General features: G+C 41.9%; 1 protein-coding gene across 1 annotated transcript in view; it reads left to right on the top strand.

The window, feature by feature from the left end:
* Window positions 1-18,966, top strand: part of LOC128357721 (acetyl-coenzyme A synthetase, cytoplasmic-like) — a 37,789-nt gene that overhangs the window by 16,436 nt on the left and 2,387 nt on the right. The window contains exons 4-14 of the mRNA XM_053318090.1: window positions 1,723-1,769; window positions 6,689-6,826; window positions 7,319-7,489; window positions 10,205-10,338; window positions 12,721-12,853; window positions 13,889-13,945; window positions 14,648-14,728; window positions 14,830-14,938; window positions 16,242-16,310; window positions 16,899-17,075; window positions 18,655-18,729. Coding sequence (XP_053174065.1) covers window positions 1,723-1,769; window positions 6,689-6,826; window positions 7,319-7,489; window positions 10,205-10,338; window positions 12,721-12,853; window positions 13,889-13,945; window positions 14,648-14,728; window positions 14,830-14,938; window positions 16,242-16,310; window positions 16,899-17,075; window positions 18,655-18,729 — 1,191 coding nt within the window. The remainder of the gene's footprint in view (window positions 1-1,722; window positions 1,770-6,688; window positions 6,827-7,318; window positions 7,490-10,204; window positions 10,339-12,720; window positions 12,854-13,888; window positions 13,946-14,647; window positions 14,729-14,829; window positions 14,939-16,241; window positions 16,311-16,898; window positions 17,076-18,654; window positions 18,730-18,966) is intronic.

Here is an 18,966-nt window from a genome sequence, read left to right as displayed (position 1 = left end):
AATTTTAAGCTCACATGTTCTTTGCTTCCTTAAATGTTTGTCATATAAAACACACATTTAAATAAAACTAACTCTGCATTCGTTCATTAAATTAAAAAGGCTGGTGATTCTGTGTGTTTAATTTAAAGTCAACGAATCTCATGAAAAGACCAAAACCAACAATGAACTGAACTTCTAATGTTATTATAATAGTGTGTGTGTGTGTGTGTGTGTGTGTGTGTGTGTGTGTGAGTGTGAGTCCAAAGTCTGATACATCTCATTCCTCCGTTGTCGTCCAAAAACTATTTAAAAAAAAAACACATAAATGAGTCACACGGCTGCACTGAGGGACATGTTCCTTCTTTACATGAACACACACACACACACACACACACACACACTAGTTTATTTTAACTCAAACACACACACACACACACACACACACACACGCTGTCCTACTGCCAGAAATACTCTCTAAAGCACCAAATGTGAATTAATCCGCTGCTAAAAATAGACCCCAACAAATACACCAATTCCTCCCATTTTATTGATTCAAAAACTGTAGTGAAATTAGTGACACTTCATAAGTTTAAAGTCCGTGTAAAATCAGAATAAATATGTGTTCTGAGTTTGACATACCACAGAAAAGTGTGTTGTTAACCACCCTGCCAAATTTGAATGATTAAAAAAAAAATCACCAAATATATGAAATTAGGCTTCAAAGTTGTGTAAAAATCAGCCTCTTTCTCTGCTCCCAAACGCTGAAGCCCCGCCCCCTACCAAGTGTCACCTGTCAATCAAAGTCACCACCTCTACCAGAAACATGGACGCTACGCCTGAGAGCTTTCTGCTGCTAACTCTGCTGCTAGCTCGACGGCTAACTCAGCTAACAGGCTAACTGTAGACTGTAGTAGTAGTAGTGTGTGCTGAATGTATTTCTACCTCTACAGCAGCAGGGGCGGGTTTATGCTAATCACTAAATCCTGAACACAGAAATGTTGAAACACAGTTTGTGAAGCCTAGCTCCACAATTCAAATCTAAATGGTTGAAATGCTTTTTACGCCTTTTTTTAGAAATACATTTATGACCTATTTAATGTGTTTAGAAGAAAATGTCTGAATTCACTTTACACAGTCTTTAAACTGAATTAAGGCTGCAACTAATGACTATTCTCTATTCTCATAATCGATTTCCTTGATTAATCTGTAATATGTCAGAAAATGTTGTTGTTTTTTAAATTTAATGACTAAAAACAGTTTGACAGCAGTTAATATATATTCTTATATTATAATAATCAACATATTCATCAATGAACGGAGCTACAGACGAGTTTATTTGTGAGGTTTTTGTCTTTTTATGGATTTATTAACACATATAAAGAAGATCACCAGCCTCCGTCTTGTCAGTATAACTTTCATTTCTTTGTGCATATTGATGGTGTCGATAAAGTTGGATCTTTCTTTTGTGTTCGTTTTGTTTTTAAACTTTGTAATTTCCACATTTCACACATAATCAGTCCTTCAACTATTCCTAAAAACTTCCCTCAATGTCATCACGTGGTGGTGACATTGTGGACCCTGTTTTTATTTATTTATTTATTTTAACTTTGTGTTCTTCGTTTTTGAGTTCATTTAAAATAACCGCTCTCCCTCATTAACTTCTCCTTCCTCCTTCCTCCTTCCTCCTCCTCCTCCTCCTCCTCCCCTCCTCTTCCTCCTTTTCCTCCCTCCTCCGACCAGCAGGAGAAACAGACAGGGAGGGTAAAGAGAAAACGCGTCCTGTTCCGCAGGTATTTTCATACCATCATCCTCCCTCAACTAAAACCCCATAACACCTTTTTTTGTTTTTTTTGTTTTTGTTTAAAAAAAAAAAAAAAAAAAAGGGAAATTCCACCGAGAAGCAGAATTTACATCACGGCTGCAGAGTAAAAACAATTTAAGAAGAAAAAAACAAAGAAAAAAGATTAAAAAAAAATTTATTGTTTGTTTGGACTTTAATCTATTTTTCTAAATACAGTAAATTCCTAAAATCATCACTAATATTATTATTGTAATGATGATTTATTGTTTTTACTCACAAGCAGCACTTATTATTCTCCTGATCTACGACAGCTCAGACATTTGTGAACGTGGAGGTCGGGATATTTTAAGTTAAAATATAACAATAAAATGACATCATTGCTCTGAAACAGTCATCTTAACTGGAAATGTTATAATTATTTATTTCTATGAATAAATCAAACTTAAAATATGTATAAATACACAGACATTTAGACCAAAAAATAAACAAATATAGATATAAAATAAACCTTTTTAGATGTTTTCTGTCTCTTTATTTATGTATTTTATTTTGAAATGGACCTCCCGATGAGTTTTAAATTGAATTAAATAAAAATCACTCTACTGAAGTTCACAGAGACACTAAGAGATCATACATGGATCTGTTGTTTTAACTGTAAAATGCCAGAAAATGATGATTATAGGTTCCCAAACACCCAAGATGACGTCTTCTGGCCCGACTGACTCAACAATATTCAGTTTACTGTCATAAAGGACGAAAGAACAAAACAGTCAACAATCAACAATCAGTGCTCTGAAACAGTCAACTTAACTGGAAATGTAATAATTATGAGTTTCTATGAATAAATAAAACTTAAAATATGTATATAAACACAGACATTTAGACCAAAATATGAACAAATATAGATATAAAACAAACCTTTTTAGATGTTTTCTGTCTCTTTTATTTATGTATTTTATTTTGAAATGGACCTCCCTATGAGTTTTAAATTTAATTAAATCAAAATCACTCTACTGAAGTTCACAGAGACACTAAGAGATCATACATGGATCTGTTGTTTTAACTGTAAAATGCCAGAAAATGGTGATTATAGGTTCCCAAAAACCCAAGATGATGTCTTCTGTCCCGACTGACTCAACAATATTCAGTTTACTGTCAAAGGACGAAAGAACAAAACAGTCAACAATCAACAGTCAATGCTCTGAAATAGTCAACTTAACTGGAAATGTAATAATTATTTATTTCTATGAATAAATAAAACTTAAAATATGTATAAATACACAGAGATTTAGACCAAAATGTGAACAAATATAGATATAAAACAAACCTTTTTAGATGTTTTCTGTCTCTTTTATTTATGTATTTTATTTTGAAATGGACCTCCCTAAATAAAAATCGCTCAACTGAAACTCACTGAGACTCTAAGAGACCTTTAGAGACGAGCTCATGTTCTCAGATGTCGACCGCTTGTCTGAATTCATGGGAATAAAAATGTAAACTCTCTGCAAACGGTGGAATTTTGAATTAAAACATTTTCTCTCTTGTTTTCGTATCTTTTTTGTTAGAAACTCACTTTTTGCTTTTTTAACCTCACGGAGTCGAGCGTCTTTGTGGTTGAGCGGTTTGTGTCGGACGCTGCTGAACTCTTTGACTCGGCTGGTTTTGTGTTTATTTATTTATTTTCTTACTAATATGAATCTACTGTAACACTTTTTTTCTCCTTCACTTTAACACCAAAGTCAGGAGGACTCTGGACTCGGTGGTTGTTGTAGCTGTGGGGTTTGTCTGTGTGGAGCCAACGTCTGATATTATTAATATTATAACATTAATATAAATCCATAAAGCAACGTTAGAGTCATAACTAAAGATCTACAGTTATATAACATCCTCTTAAATCACCAGAGTATTGATTGATTGATTTTCTTTTTCCCTTTGAAAGGATCCTTGAACATTATAATGACTGAGCCTTGCTTTTAAATATCTACTGTCTATATGTTAAAGGTGCAGTATGTAGAATTAAGTGGCATCTAGTAACCAACAGACTTAGCAATACTCACAATTATGTTTTATCTAGGGCTGTCAGCGTTAACTCGTTAATCGCGATCAGATTAATGCAATCCATAACGCGTTAATTTTTTTTTTTTTGTGATCAACTTTTTATTGTCTTTAGTCACATGAGTTATTTGTACACATAATACATTTCCCAAGGATTTCACAGACAATAGCGAACAAACTAATCAAACAAAGAACTATGTACATACCACCGTTGCCTTGTAGAATTAAAATGAAAAGAATAAGAAAAGAAAAGAAAAAATATATTTAGAAATATAAATGACAGTACCATAAGTTTTCCAGGTAGACTAAATATACACACATACAAAAACAAAATGAAACCAGAATGAAAATTCAGACGGATATTACATCAAACCTATGACTACATGAACTTCCTGCATATATATAGTTAGACTCAGTGAGTAGACTTTTAGTTACATCAATTACTGGTATGAGATAGAGTGTGGATCTGAAAGAAAACCAATAAGGGTAGTCCAGGCCTCCACAGAGGATGCCCGGGGCCTTGTGAATTACAGCCAGTGATTTCTCTATAAGGGCGATATCTCTGAAGTGGTTAATCCATTCCTTGATTGACGGAGGCTCGGTCAAGAACCATGAGTGGATAATTGTCTTTTTGGCAGCAGTTAAACCTGCAAATATGATCTTCCTGTGAGCCAGCCGTGTATTATCTTTAAGAACTGAATCATCATTAAGCAACAGCATACTAGGGAGTTTAGGAATTGGAAATTTCAAAGCCTTTTCCAAATTCTTAGTCACATTATCCCAAAAATCAGAGACTGGAGGGCATTCCCAAAATACATGAAGATAGGTACCTACGGTATTTTGGCTACACTTGCTGCAAACGCGTTAATTTTTTTAAATCGCATTTTAATTTTGCAAGCCTTTTTGTCCCTTCTACTCACCCGTAGACGGCTCCTCTAGCTTTAGCTTTGAAGCGGCTTCCTGCAGTAAACCTACTGCGGTGACGCAGCTGTGATGAACAAACAGGAAACACTTTGTACCTTTTTCTAATAACTCTGTTTCTTTATTCAGTTTTCACTTGTTTTTCTCTCCCAGCTAGTTTGAGGAGCATGTTTGTCAAACTAACCTTCTCTCACTTTTCTGTTGGTGTTTCTTTTCTTTAGATTGTAGAGATGTTTCTTCATTTTTATTGTGTGTGTGTGTTTGGTGATCGATTGGTGATTGGCCCTACCTCCCTCCTCCTTCCCTCTTTCCTTCTTCCTCCCTTCTTTCCTCCCTTCCTTCCTTCCTTCCTTCCTTCCTTCCTTCCTTCCTTCCTTTCTTCATCCCTCCTGTCCTTCCTTCTTCCTTCCTTCTTTCCTCCCTTCCCTCCTTCCTACCTCCCTTCCTTCCTCCCTCCCTCCCTCCTGTCCTCCCTTTCTTCTTCCTCCCTGCTTTCCTTCCTTCCTTCTTGCTCCCTTCTTTCCTCCCTTCCCTCCTTCCTACCTCCCTTCCTTCCTCCCTTCCCTCCTTCCTACCTCCCTTCCTTCCTCCCTCCTGTCCTTCCTTCCTTCTTCCTTTCCTTCCTTCCTTCTTCCTCCCTTCTTTCCTCCCTTCCCTCCTTCCTTCCTCCTTTCCTTCCTTCCTCCCTTCCTTCCTTCCTTCCTTCCTCCCTCCCTCCCTCCCTCCCTCCTGTCCTTCCTTCCCTTCTGTCCTTCCTCCCTCCCTCCTTACCTCCCTCCTTACCTTGCTTCTTTCCTCCCTCCTTTCCTTCCTTCCTTCTTCCTCCCTTCTTTCCTCCCTTCCCTCTTGATATTTTTATGTGTGTGTGTGTGTGTGTGTTTGGTGATCGATTGGTGATTGGCCCTACCTCCCTCCTCCCTCCTCCTTCTCTCTTTCCTTCTTCCTCCCTTCTTTCCTCCCTTCCATCTGTCCTTCCTTCCTTCCTTCCTTCCTTCCTTCCTTCCTTCCTTCCTTTCTTCATCCCTCCTGTCCTTCCTTCCCTCTTTCCTTCTTCCTCCCTTCTTTCCTTCCCTCTTTCCTTCTTCCTCCCTTCTTTCCTCCCTTCTTTCCTCCCTTCCATCTGTCCTTCCTTCCTTCCTTTCTTCCTTTCTTCATCCCTCCTGTCCTTCCTTCCCTCTTTCCTTCTTCCTCCCTTCTTTCCTCCTTCTCTCCTTCTTTCCTCCCTTTCTTTCCTCCCTCCCTCCCTTCCTTCTTTCCTTCCTTCCTTCTCCCTCCCTAATTAAATGATGAAGCTGAAACATGAGATCAGCTCACAGAGGGTCGAGCAGTTTACCGTCAGTGACTTTTTACAGCTTCAACAGCTCCTTCCTCCCTCCTTACCTTCCTTCCTTCCTTACTTCCTTCCTCCCTCCCTCCTTTCCTTCCTTCTTCCTCCCTTCTTTCCTCCCTTCCCTCCTTCCTACCTCCCTTCCTTCCTCCCTCCCTCCCTCCTGTCCTTCCTTCCTTCTTCCTCCCTGCTTTCCTTCCTTCCTTCTTCCTCCCTTCTTTCCTCCCTTCCCTCCTTCCTTCCTCCTTTCCTTCCTTCCTTCCTTCTTCCTCCCTTCTTTCCTCCCTTCCCTCCTTCCTTCCTCCTTTCCTTCCTTCCTCCCTTCCTTCTGTCCTTCCTTCCTTGCTTCCTTCCTTCCTCCCTCCCTCCCTCCTGTCCTTCCTTCCCTTCTGTCCTTCCTCCCTCCCTCCTTACCTCCCTCCTTACCTTGCTTCTTTCCTCCCTCCTTTCCTTCCTTCCTTCTTCCTCCCTTCTTTCCTCCCTTCCCTCTTGATATTTTTATGTGTGTGTGTGTGTGTGTGTGTGTGTGTGTGTGTGTTTGGTGATCGATTGGTGATTGGCTATTATTGAGTGTGTGTGTGTTTACTCGTCTTTGTGTGTATCAGGTCCCGTGGGACCCGGAGGTGGATCTGTGTTGGCACTCTCTGATCCGCGGAGCGTCAGACGAGTGTGAGCCGGAGTGGTGCGAGTCTGAAGATCCGCTCTTCATCCTCTACACCAGCGGCTCCACCGGCAAACCCAAGGTAGCGTTTAACACACACACACACACACACACACACACACACACACACACACACACACACAGATATGAATCTTCTGTGAGGTTGTTACACGCATACACAAACAGGACTTCCTTCTGTCCTTCTTTCCTTCCTTCCCTCCCTCCTTTCCTTCCTTCCCTCTCTCATCCTTCCTTCCTTTCCTTCCTTCCTTCCTCCCTACCTTCCTCCTTTCCTTCCTTCCCTCCTTGCTTTCCTTCCTTCCCTCCCTCCTTCCTTTCCTTCCTTCCCTCTCTCATCCTTCCTCCCTTCCTTCTTTCCTTCCTTCCCTCCTTGCTTTCCTTCCTTCCCTCTCTCATCCTTCCTCCCTTCCTTCTTTCCTTCCTTCCTCCCTCCCTTCCTTCCTTCCCTCCTTCCCTTCCTTCCTTCTCTCCCTCCTTCCTTCCCAATATATCCAAATATTACTAAACCCTTAACTCTCTCATTCATCACTCGTTTTTATTATATCGTCTTCAGGGAGTTCTTCACACCGTCAGCGGCTACATGCTCTACACTGCCACCACCTTCAAGCTGGTGTTCGACCACCAGCCGGGTGACGTCTACTGGTGCACGGCGGACATCGGCTGGATCACCGGACACTCCTACATCACCTACGGCCCGCTGGCCAACGGAGCCACCAGCGTCCTGGTGAGTGGGATTACTGAACTTCCTGTTTTAACATGGGAGGGAGTTCTGGTCCTCTGAAATGAGGCGAACGCGGAAGTAACTTAGAGCTGCATTCTATCAAAAGGCCACCAGGGGGCGACCGTCTCTATACAAGTCAATGGAGAATTCACCAACTTCTCACTTGATTTCTAACCTCAGTAAACGTTTTCAAAATGTGTTTATGGTCTCAATCGCTAGTTTAAAGCCTTCTTCAATGCAGTATGATGTTCATTTGGGACATTTTGGCCTCCCTGATTTTATATTTGACGATAAAGCAGGGTATGCATTAGGGCGTGGCTACGTCCTGATTGACAGGTTGATTGACCAATGTCCTCGAGATCCAGCCCTCGCAACCATAGCAACCTCCTCGCTCCGCCCATGGCCCCGCCTCATGCCCATATAAGTAGAATCCGTGTTTTTATTTTTCCCAGCATGCACCTGAAATTTTCAAGATGGCGCTGCCTAGATTAGAAACTATTGGCTTCCGAGCAGCAGTCCACAAACCAATGGGTGACGTCACGGATGTTACGTCCATTTCTTTTATACAGTCTATGGTTTTAACACAATATAAACCAAACTTGGCAGATTGTTTGTCAAATTGAGTTTGTCAAATCTGCCAGGTGTGAAATGACATCAGCACACAAGGGTTAAAGCTCTCAGGCACCACGTCTTGATTTTAGGCAGTTTTAAATTCATATGAGACTTAATTTAATACATTTTCCACATTTTCTCCTGGGACAACTTCTTAGACTCACAAATCCTCTCTTGCTTTAATCCCTGTGTACAACAAAGCACAGATTTGACCCACTAAGCTGACCTCACCTCACTCCACCTTCTTCCTCCTGTTGGTTGAAGCCGTCATCCTTTAAGTCACAATGCACGTTTTCCCTTTGCAAAATATATTTAAAAATTAATTAAACCACTTCTTTGCTTAAGCAGGGATTGAGATAGAGTAATTATTTAATACTGTATCACGTGTGAATGTTAAGACCTGCAGATCAGATGTTATTATCCAGGTAATGTATCTAGCTACAGATCACGTTAAAGGAAGGAGAAGCTATTTGATTTCATTCTGAAGAATACAGAAGATTAACCCTCCTGTTGTCCTCGAGTCAAGGAAGGAAGGAGGATGGAAGAAGGGCGGGAGGGAGGGAGGAAGGAAAGGAGGAAGGAAAATGGAAAGGGAGGAAGAGAAGGAGGAAGGGGGGAGGAAAAAGGAAGGATATTAGGGAGGAATGGAGGGAGGAAGGAAGAAGGAAGGAAGAAGGAAGGAAAGGGGTGAGGAAAGAAGGAAATAAAGGGAGGAAGGAAGGAAGGAAGGAAAGAAGGAAATAAGGGAGGAAGGAAGGAAGGAAGGAAGGAAGGAAGGAAGGAAGGGAGGGAGGAAAAAGGAAAGGAAATTAGTGAGGAAGGAAGGAAATAAAGGAAGGTAGGAAGGAAGGAAAGGGGGAAGGGAGAAAGGAAGAAGGATAGAAGAAGGAAGGAAGGGAGGGAGGAAAAAGGAAAGGAAATTAGTGAGGAAGGAAGGAAATAAAGGGAGGGAGGAAGGAAGGAAGGGAGGCAGGAAAAAGAAAGGAAATTAGGGAGGAAGGAAGAAGGAAGGAAATTAGGGAGGAAGGAAGGAAGGAAGTCTCTCTTTTAATAAGCGCAGCTGAAACATGAGGATCAGCTCACAGAGGTCGAGCAGTTTACCGTCAGTGACTTTTTACAGCTTCAACAGAACTGGACTCATTACAGTGAGTCACCGTCACGGAGCATTACTGAGAGATATGAGCCAACGCCAGGATTTCCCAATAAAGTCTAAAGGCTGCGTCATTTTGAGGTTGAGTCACTAAAGATTAACTTTCATCTGCCAAGAAAACAGAAATGAGACGAAGCGAGATCTAATTTAACTCACTTCACCTTAAAGTAAAAAAAAGTTTAACCCTCCTGTCGTCTGTTTTGACTGTTCCTTTCTTCCTTCTTTCCTTCCTTCCTTACTTTCTTCCTTCTTCCTTCCTTCCTCCATTCCTTCCTTCCTTCATTCCTCCCTTCATTCCTTCATTCCTTCCTTCCTTCATCCCTACTGTCCTTCTTTCCTTCCTTCTTTCATTCCTCCCTCCCTCCTTTCCTTCCTTCCTTCCTTCCTCCATTGCTTCCTTCCTTCATCCCTCCTTTCCTTCCTTCCTTCCTTCCGTCCTTCCTCCATTCCTTCCTTCTTTCATCCCTCCCGTCCGGCCGTCCTTCCTTCCTTCCTTCCTCCCTCCCTCCCTCCCTCCCTCCCTCCCTCCTTTCCTTCCTTCCTCCTTTCCTTCCTTCTTTCCTCCCTTCCTTCCTTCCTTACTTCCTCCCTCCTTTCCTTCCCTTCTTTCCTCCCTTCCTCCCTCCCTTCTGTCCTTCCATCCCCCCTTCCTTCCTCCCACCCTCCTTTCCTTCCTTCTTCCTCCCTACCTTCCTTCATCCCTCCTGTCCTTCCTTCCTCCCTTCCTCCCTTCCTCCCTCCTTTCCTTCCTTCCTTCCTTCTCCCTCCCTTCCTTCCTTGACTCGAGGACAACAGGAGGGTTAATGAAAGATGGAAATAACAACACTGAAGTTAAACTATTGATTAACGTCTTCATTTTTTTTACTGTTTAACACTTTGTACCGTGTGTGTGTGTGTGTGTGTGTCTGTGTGTGTGTGTGTCTGTGTCTGTGTATGTGTGTGTGTGTGTGTTACAGTTTGAAGGCCTGCCCACCTACCCCGATGTGGGCCGTATGTGGGAGATTGTGGACAAATACAGCGTGACCAAGTTTTACACGGCCCCCACCGCCATCAGGATGCTGATGAAGTTCGGCAGCGACCCGGTAGTAAAGTGAGTCCTTCCACTTCCTGTCATGTCAGCCGTTACTGTTTTTAATGGAGACTTTTTCATGTATAAGCATAAATGTTTAACCATCAGTCAATCAATCTTTATTTGTATAGCGCCAAATCACAACAGAGTTATCTCAAGGCTCTTTACACATAGAGCGGCTTCTAAACCGAACTCTTCAGGTTTTAACTTTAAAGAGACCCAACATTCCCACATGAGCAACAGTGGAGAGAAAAAACTCCCTTTTAACAGGAAGACACCTCAGAACCAGACTCAGAGTGGGAGAACATCTGCCTCGACCGGTTGGAGTAGAGAGGAGAGAGAGGAAGGATAGAGGAGAGAGAGGAAGGAGAGAGGAGAGAGAGGAGAGAGAGAGAGGAAGGAGAGGAGAGAGAGGAAGGAGAGGAGAGAGAGGAAGGAGAGGAGAGAGAGAGGATGGAGAGGAGAGAGGAAGGAGAGGAGAGAGGAAGGAGAGGAGAGAGAGAGGAAGGATAGGAGAGAGAGAGGATGGAGAGGAGAGAGGAAAGATAGGAGAGAGAGGATGGAGAGGAGAGAGAGGAAGGAGTGGAGAGAGAGGATGGAGAGGAGAGAGGATGGAGAGGAGAGAGGATGGAGAGGAAGGAGTGGAGAGAGAGGAGAGAGAGGAAGGAAGGAGAGGAGAGAAAGGAAGGAGAGGAGAGAGAGGAAGGAGAGGAGAGGAGAGAGAGGAAGGAGAGAGGAGAGAGAGGAAGGAGAGGAGAGAGAGGAAGGATAGAGGAGAGAGAGAGGAAGGATAGGAGAGAGAGGATGGAGAGGAGAGAGAGAGAGGAAGGAGAGGAGAGAGAGGAAGGAGAGGAGAGAGAGAGGATGGAGAGGAGAGAGAGGAAGGATAGAGAGAAGCACAATGAAATCAACAATGAAGCTAGAAGGTCCGGGACTGGAATCTTAGTTAGACAGAAAACCAAACAGGCACAAGAGAGAGAGCAGTTTATGGTCTTCTTTTATAACCCACTAACCTAAAGGAGACATTATGAAAACCTCCTTATTATCTTATACTGACTCTTTATGCAGCTCCTTAGTTCAGCCTCTGCCCTCCTGATTGGTCAGCTGCGTCATAGGCATCGAGAGGCAACGTCAGCAAACGATGAAACAAACTATAGTTGTAGGATTTCACTACTATTTTTTTGCTCTTCACTCTAAATGTCAACGTTTTCAAATTTTATCTCAAATTTGGAGCCAAAAACCGACTTTAGCAAAGAAAAAAGAAGGAAATTAGGGAGGAAGGAAGGAAATGAAGCAAGGAAGGAAAGGGGGAAGGGAGGAAGAAGGAAGGAAGAAGGAAGGAAAGGGGTGAGGAAAGAAGGAAATAAAGGGAGGAAGGAAGGGAGGAAAAAGGAAGGAAATTAGTGAGGAAGGTAGGAAGGAAGGAAAGGAGGGAGGAAAGAAGGAAATAAAGGGAGGAATGAATGAAGGAAGGGAGGAAAAAGGAAGGAAAGGGGGGAGGAAAGTCAACTTTTTCAAATTTATCTCAAATTTGGAGCCAAAAAACCGACTTTAGCAACAACTTTAGCAATCAAGGCTACGCAACACGTGACGAAACATCTGTTTACGGGCATGTGCAACAAGCTGATGTTGATGTCAGCTCGTCAGGCAAGATAGAAAAAAAAACGCTGCAAAAGAAGCATTTCTACATACTTGAATTACAGATATCGACAAAAAATAAAAGAAAAAGCAGAATATGTCTCCTTTAACTCTCTCTCCACCTCATTCCCTCTGTCTCTCTCTCTCTCCACCTCATTCCCTCTCTCTCTCTCTCACACACACTCTCTGTCTCTCTCCCTCTCTCTCTCTCTCTCTCTCACACACACTCTCTGTCTCTCTCTCTCTCTCTCTCTCTCTCTCTCTCACTCACACTCTCTCTCTCTCTCTCTCTCTGTCTCTCTCTCTCTCTCTCTCTCTCTCTGTCTCCCTCTCTCTCTCTCTCTCTGTCTCTCTCTCTCTCTCTCTCTCTGTCTCCCTCCCTCTCTCTCTCTCTGTCTATGTCTCTGTGTCTGTCTCTCTTTCTCTCTCTCTCTCTCTTTCCACCTCATTCTCTCTCTCTCTCTCTCTCTCTCTCTCTCTCTCTCTCTCTCCTCTCTCTCTCTCCTCTCTCTCTCTCTCTCTCTCTCTCTCTCTCTCTCTCTCTCTCTCTCTCTCTCTCTCTCTGCCTCTCTCTCTCTCTCTCCCTCCCTCCCTCTCTCTTTCTTTCTCTCTCTCTCTGTCTCTCTCTCTGTCTCTCTCCCTCCCTCCCTCCCTCCCTCCCTCCCTCTTTCTCTCTCTCTCTCTGTCTCTCTCTCTCACTCTCCCTCTCCCTCTCTCTCTCGCTCTCTCTCTTTCTCTCTCTCTCTCTCTCCCTCCCCTTTGTAGGTATAAACGAGAGTCTTTGAAGGTTTTGGGGACGGTCGGCGAGCCCATCAATCCCGAGGCCTGGCAGTGGTACTACAATGTGGTTGGAGACAAGAGATGCCCCATTGTCGACACCTTCTGGCAGACAGAAACTGTAAGTTACGTTCATATTCTCCGACTCTCACTGAGAAGCTTTCAGTAATCTGAACACAGATGTTTATAAATGATAGAGATGGTTTTGTTCTCTACCTATCTATCTACCTACCTATCTATCTACCTACCTACCTATCTACCTATCTACCTACCTCTCTACCTATCTACCTACCTATCTACCTACCTACCTATCTACCTATCTACCTACCTACCTATCTACCTACCTCTCTACCTACCTACCTACCTACCTATCTACCTACCTACCTACCTATCTACCTACCTACCTACCTATCTACCTACCTACCTATCTATCTACCTACCTACCTATCTATCTACCTACCTATCTTCCTACCTACCTATCTACCTACCTATCTACCTACCTACCTATCTACCTACCTACCTACCTATCTACCTACCTACCTATCTACCTACCTATCTACCTATCTACCTACCTACCTATCTACCTACCTACCTATCTATCTACCTACCTATCTACCTACCTATCTACCTACCTATCTACCTACCTATCTACCTATCTACCTACCTACCTATCTATCTACCTACCTATCTACCTACCTATCTACCTATCTACCTACCTACCTCCCTACCTCCCTACCTACCTATCTATCTACCTACCTATCTATCTACCTACCTATCTACCTACCTATCTACCTACCTATCTACCTACCTATCTACCTATCTACCTACCTACCTATCTACCTACCTACCTATCTATCTACCTACCTATCTACCTACCTATCTACCTACCTACCTCCCTACCTCCCTACCTCCCTACCTACCTATCTACCTACCTACCTATCTACCTACCTACCTATCTATCTACCTACCTATCTACCTACCTATCTACCTACCTATCTACCTACCTATCTACCTATCTACCTATCTACCTATCTACCTATCTACCTACCTACCTACCTATCTATCTCAGACTGTTGGCTCTGCTGCCATCTGGTGGACGGAGAGTTTACTGACACCATGTGGGATTAAAAAGACGTTTCTGTTTTCTTTCTTTCAGGGCGGACATGTGTTGACTCCTCTGCCTGCAGCCACACCCATGAAACCAGGATCTGCTGTGAGTAAAGAATAAAGAAATATACACACACACACACACACACACACACACACACACACACACACACACACACACACACTCACTCAACAGTTGAGCATTTTTAATCTAGAAAAGCTTTATCACTGTTCTGTGAATGCATGCCGTTAAATTGTAAAAACAGTATAAAAAGAGTTAACTGATCAGAAACGGTGAGACAGGTGAGATCAAGAAGGCATTGGTACTTTAAAAATAAAAAACAATTTAAACCTGAACTACTAAAAAGAAAATCCTCAATTATTCCTTCCTTCCTTTCTTCCTTCCTTCCTTCCGGCCTTTCATTCTTTCCTTCCTTCCTTCCTTCCGTCCTTCCTTCTGTCCTTCCAACCTTCCTTCTTTCCTTCTTTCCTTCCTTCCTCCTGTTCTTCCTTCATTTCTTCCTTCCTCCCTTCCTTCCTTCTGTCCTTCCATCTGTCCTTCCTTCTTTCCTTCCTTCCTTCTGTCTGTCCGTCCTTCACTGTCTGTCTTCCCTCCTTCGTTTTGCCTGTCTGTCCTTCTTTCCCTTCTTCTTTCCTTCCTCTCTTCCTTCCTTCACTCCATCTTTTTAACGATCTGGCCCACATGAGATCAAATTGGTCTGTATGTGGCCCTTTAATGAAAATGAGTTTGACACCTCTGCTGTACGATGAAGTTTAACATTTCTATCTTTCTTTTTCTGTCCGTCAGACGTTCCCGTTCTTTGGAGTCGTGCCAGCTATCTTGAATGAGTCGGGAGAGGAGCTGGAGGGCCCGAGTGAAGGATACCTGGTCAGGATCTTTTATACTGTGTTTACTTTATTCGGACACATGTCTCATATTTAAATCAACAAGACACTTGACTGGTCACATCTGCTTCTGCCTCGGATCAGGTGTTCAAACAGCCGTGGCCCGGTGTGATGAGGACGGTGTACGGAAACCAGCAGAGGTTTGAAACCACCTACTTCAAGAAGTTTCCTGGATACTACGTCACAGGAGACGGTGAGAGATGAGAGAGAGAGAGAGACAGACAGAGAGAGAGAGAGAGAAAGAGAGAGACAGACAGACAGAGAGAGAGAGAGAGACAGACAGAGAAAGAGAAAGAAAGAGAGACAGAGACACAGAGAGAGAGACAGAGAGAGAAAGAGAGAGAGAGAGATTTCTGAATCTGCTCAGATGAAACACAGACGAGCCTGGTGAAATATATCAGGATATTATTACATTTTTCCTTATTCTTTTTTATGCTTCTTAAAAGATGCAGTCTGGAGCTTTTACATATGAATAAACATCCGTTACATTTAAGCCCTTGATAGCAGCCATCATGTTAATTCTTGGTTTTCTTTAGTCTTCTGTGACAGTAAACTGAATATCTTTGAGTAGTGGACTGTTGATCGGGACAAAACAAGACATTTTAAGACATTTTAGCTCACGTCATCATTATCTTTCATAATTTCGTGACATTCAAGATTCAAGATGCTTTATTTGTCAGTCATGTGAGCGAGATATAGTACTTAGGTCTCAGATACTAAAATAAATTAAATGGTTAAAGTGACTGGTAGTTAAAAGTGCATCACAGACGGGTAGTTTAAAGTGCATTTATCGAGGCAGAGTCCGAACAGTTTAATAGTCTCACAGCATCCGGGGCAAAGCTGTTTCTCAGCCTGGAGGTTTTTGCTCGGATGCTGCATAGCCTCCTGCCCGAGGGGAGAGGGACAAACAGTTCATGTGCCGGGTGGGTGGGGTCTTTCATGATGCGGGCATTTTATAGACCCGATAACTAATCGATTAAATCAAGAAAAAAAAACCATATGATGAAAAAATAATCTTTAGCTGCTGCCCTAGTCTGAAATTAAAGAAATGTATATCATAGAAAAGAGACTCTATCACTCATTCATCCTGTCCTCAGTGTTCATGTTAACAGACTCACTGGCTTCTCAGTCTAAATGTGTCAAACAATACCTCCAGTTGACCTGACGAGGGCGCTATGGTCATGTAAAACTGTCTGATGGACAGGTGGATGGGAGACGCCATAACAGCTGAAAATAAGACTTTCATGCAGTTTTATGCTTGTTGTGATGTTTCGATAAATGACTCTTATTTTTATGTTTTACTTAAAAGACCTGAAAAACACTCTGGGTTATAAATAGTTATATAGTTATATTATAAAAAGAAAAGCTTTACACACACACAGTACGTTTAAGTGTAAGAGGTAATCATCCACTCACCTTCACTCAACTGAGCTGCATGTTAACATCTAATTTATTTATATGCTTTAAGTCTCATATGTTTCTTTTTTAATCTACAGGTTGCCGTAGAGACAAGGACGGCTACTATTGGATAACAGGGAGGATAGACGACATGCTGAATGTCTCAGGTAAGACTGACTGTGTGTGTGTGTGTGTGTGTGTGTGTGTGTGTGTAAATCTGTCTTTACTATTTTCTCTCTACATTAATGTTTCTTAAATTAAATATCATAGGAAAACATTTAACAGACAGCAAAACACACTTATATACACATGCAAACATATGAATGACAAGCTAACAATAGATTAAACATAAAATAATCTCAAGTTATAAGAATTACTTATTTAAATTTTAAAGGATAAATCTGGTGATTTTCTGTATTTGTCTTCATGTTCAGACCAAAACCAACCGAAAAATATAAAAACTTAAAGAGATTCATGTTGTTGTATTAAACATCCCTAAAATCCTACTAAATATTCACTCTTTTGTTCCTTCATCATACATCAGACTTTATATTTAATTAAAAAAACATATTTCAGGACAGAAAACATCTCATAAGTCAACATATCAACTGAGACTGGCCTGTTTGGCTTCTTAGAAACAAAGAACTGAGCTTTGATTTAATTCCCTCCATAATAAATTGGGAAAGATTGTTCTTCACATTCAGACATTAGTTTACTTCCCTCTCTCCATTCTTCCTCGTGTTTCTTTCCTGCAGGTCACTTGTTGAGCACAGCGGAGGTGGAGTCGGCTCTGGTGGAGCACGAGGCCGTCGCCGAGGCCGCCGTGGTTGGCAGACCTCATCCCGTCAAAGGAGAGAGTCTCTACTGCTTCGTAACGCTCAACGACGGAGTGACGTACAACCGCCCGCTGGAGGCAGAGCTCAAAAAACAAGGTCGGTTTTTGGAAAGACTCAGAATGTATGTAAAACTTTCTGAAACAGCTTTTAATTCATCTCAGGACACCAAACTGGAGGATTTGTTAAACGACCAGCTCCAATCTTGATCCTCCTGAGCATTATTATCATATTCTTTGTTACGTGCAGCTCTTAAAATGTCCCCAAAAAAGCCTGAGAAGGTTTAAAAGTCTTATCTTTAATTAACAACATTAAACGCCTCCTCTGTTGCTCTTCCTGAGCTTTCTTCCATTTTTTTTCTGTTGAAGGTTTTTTTAGGAGAGAGAGTTTTTCCCCTTATTTCAATTTGTGATTTGTGACATTGAGCAATACAGATTACATTGATTGGACTCTTTTTTTTTTTTGTATGTAAGAGACATTTTTTATCATATATGAACTACAAGTGGATTGTGCTGCAGGAAACTGTTTAATTGAGTTTTAATGCTACAGTAGCCAGAAAGCTTGTCCACTCACTATTGGCGCTTTTCCCACTACACAGTTCCAGCACAACTCGACTTGCCTCGGCTCGACTCTGGTTTTTTTAGCTTTTCCACTAGGGATAGTAGCTGGTACCTGCTACTTTTTTAGTACCTGCTCTGCTGAGGTTCCAAGCGAGCCGAGCCGATACTAATCAAACCGGGCATTTTTAAATACCAGCAACATCGTTACAGCCATACGGATCAATGTTCTTGCTTTGTGTGTGACAGAAAGCCACATACAGCAGCAAGTACACCATCGCCTCCATGTCCTCCATTGTTTATGTGTTTGTGTCGCGTATAAAACAAAGTCACTGCAGTTTCGTGGAGCGTTGCTATGACGACCCCGCCCACGTTCAGTAGGTACCTTTTTGTAATGGAAAAGGTCGTTCCTGGAACCAAGTCGAGCCGAGTAGTGCTGGAACTGTGTAGTGGAAAAGCTCCAATTGATTGGACTCTTTTTTTTGTATGTATGAGGCATTTTTTTCATCTATAAACTACAAGTGGATTGTGCTGCAGGAAACTGTTTGAGTTTTAATGCTATAGTAGCCAGAAAGCTCGTCCACTCACTATGTTTGGTGTCAAGATTTTAGCACCTAACATTATTTTCATTATCAGTTGTTGGATGATTATTTTCTAGATTGCTGAATTAGTTGTTTGGTCCAGAAAATGTCAGAAAATGATGGTCTGACATGTTAATCACTGTTTTTAAGATAAGACCTCTTAAAAGTAAAACAATCCACAACCCATAAAAACCCAGTTTGCTGTAACAGAAGACTAAACAAACCTGAAAATATTCACATTTTAGAAGCTGGAAGTGAAGAATGAGATTTTAGCTCCTGCTGATGGACTGATCGACCAATCGTTCTTCAGCTCTTATTATAGTAGAACCTTAGATAATGTTTATTGATTAACTACATTGACAATAATTGTTATATACAGCTGGGAAATCCTGACAAAGATGTGATATCAACAATTTAATAAAGTCATTGTCTTTATTGTCCCTATTGGTTCTCTGTCAGATTTCATTCTATGTGGTATTAAAAATATAATAGTTGCAATATATTGAAAGTCTTATTTGGTGTGTTTGTGTGTGTCAACAGTGAGGGAGAAGATTGGTGCCATCGCCACACCAGACTACATCCAGAACGCACCAGGACTCCCCAAGACCAGATCTGGTAAAGATATCAAATTAACAAACATGTAATGATCCAAGCAGAATAATTCAGGTTTTCTTCTTTGCTGATTTTGTGGATGAAAGCTTTTGAAAGGAACCAAACCTGCACGATGTACAGAACTAACATATTTAGGGTTTTATGTGCAGATACCAAGCCGGGAGTTCTGGTCCTCTGAAATGAGGCCAATGCGGAAGTAACTTAGAACTGCATTCTATCAAAAGGCCACCAGGGGGCGAC

The sequence above is a fragment of the Scomber japonicus genome, chromosome 4, assembly GCF_027409825.1.
Source record: "Scomber japonicus isolate fScoJap1 chromosome 4, fScoJap1.pri, whole genome shotgun sequence".
NCBI lineage: Eukaryota > Metazoa > Chordata > Actinopteri > Scombriformes > Scombridae > Scomber > Scomber japonicus.
This window is presented reverse-complemented; position numbering and strand designations above follow the sequence as displayed.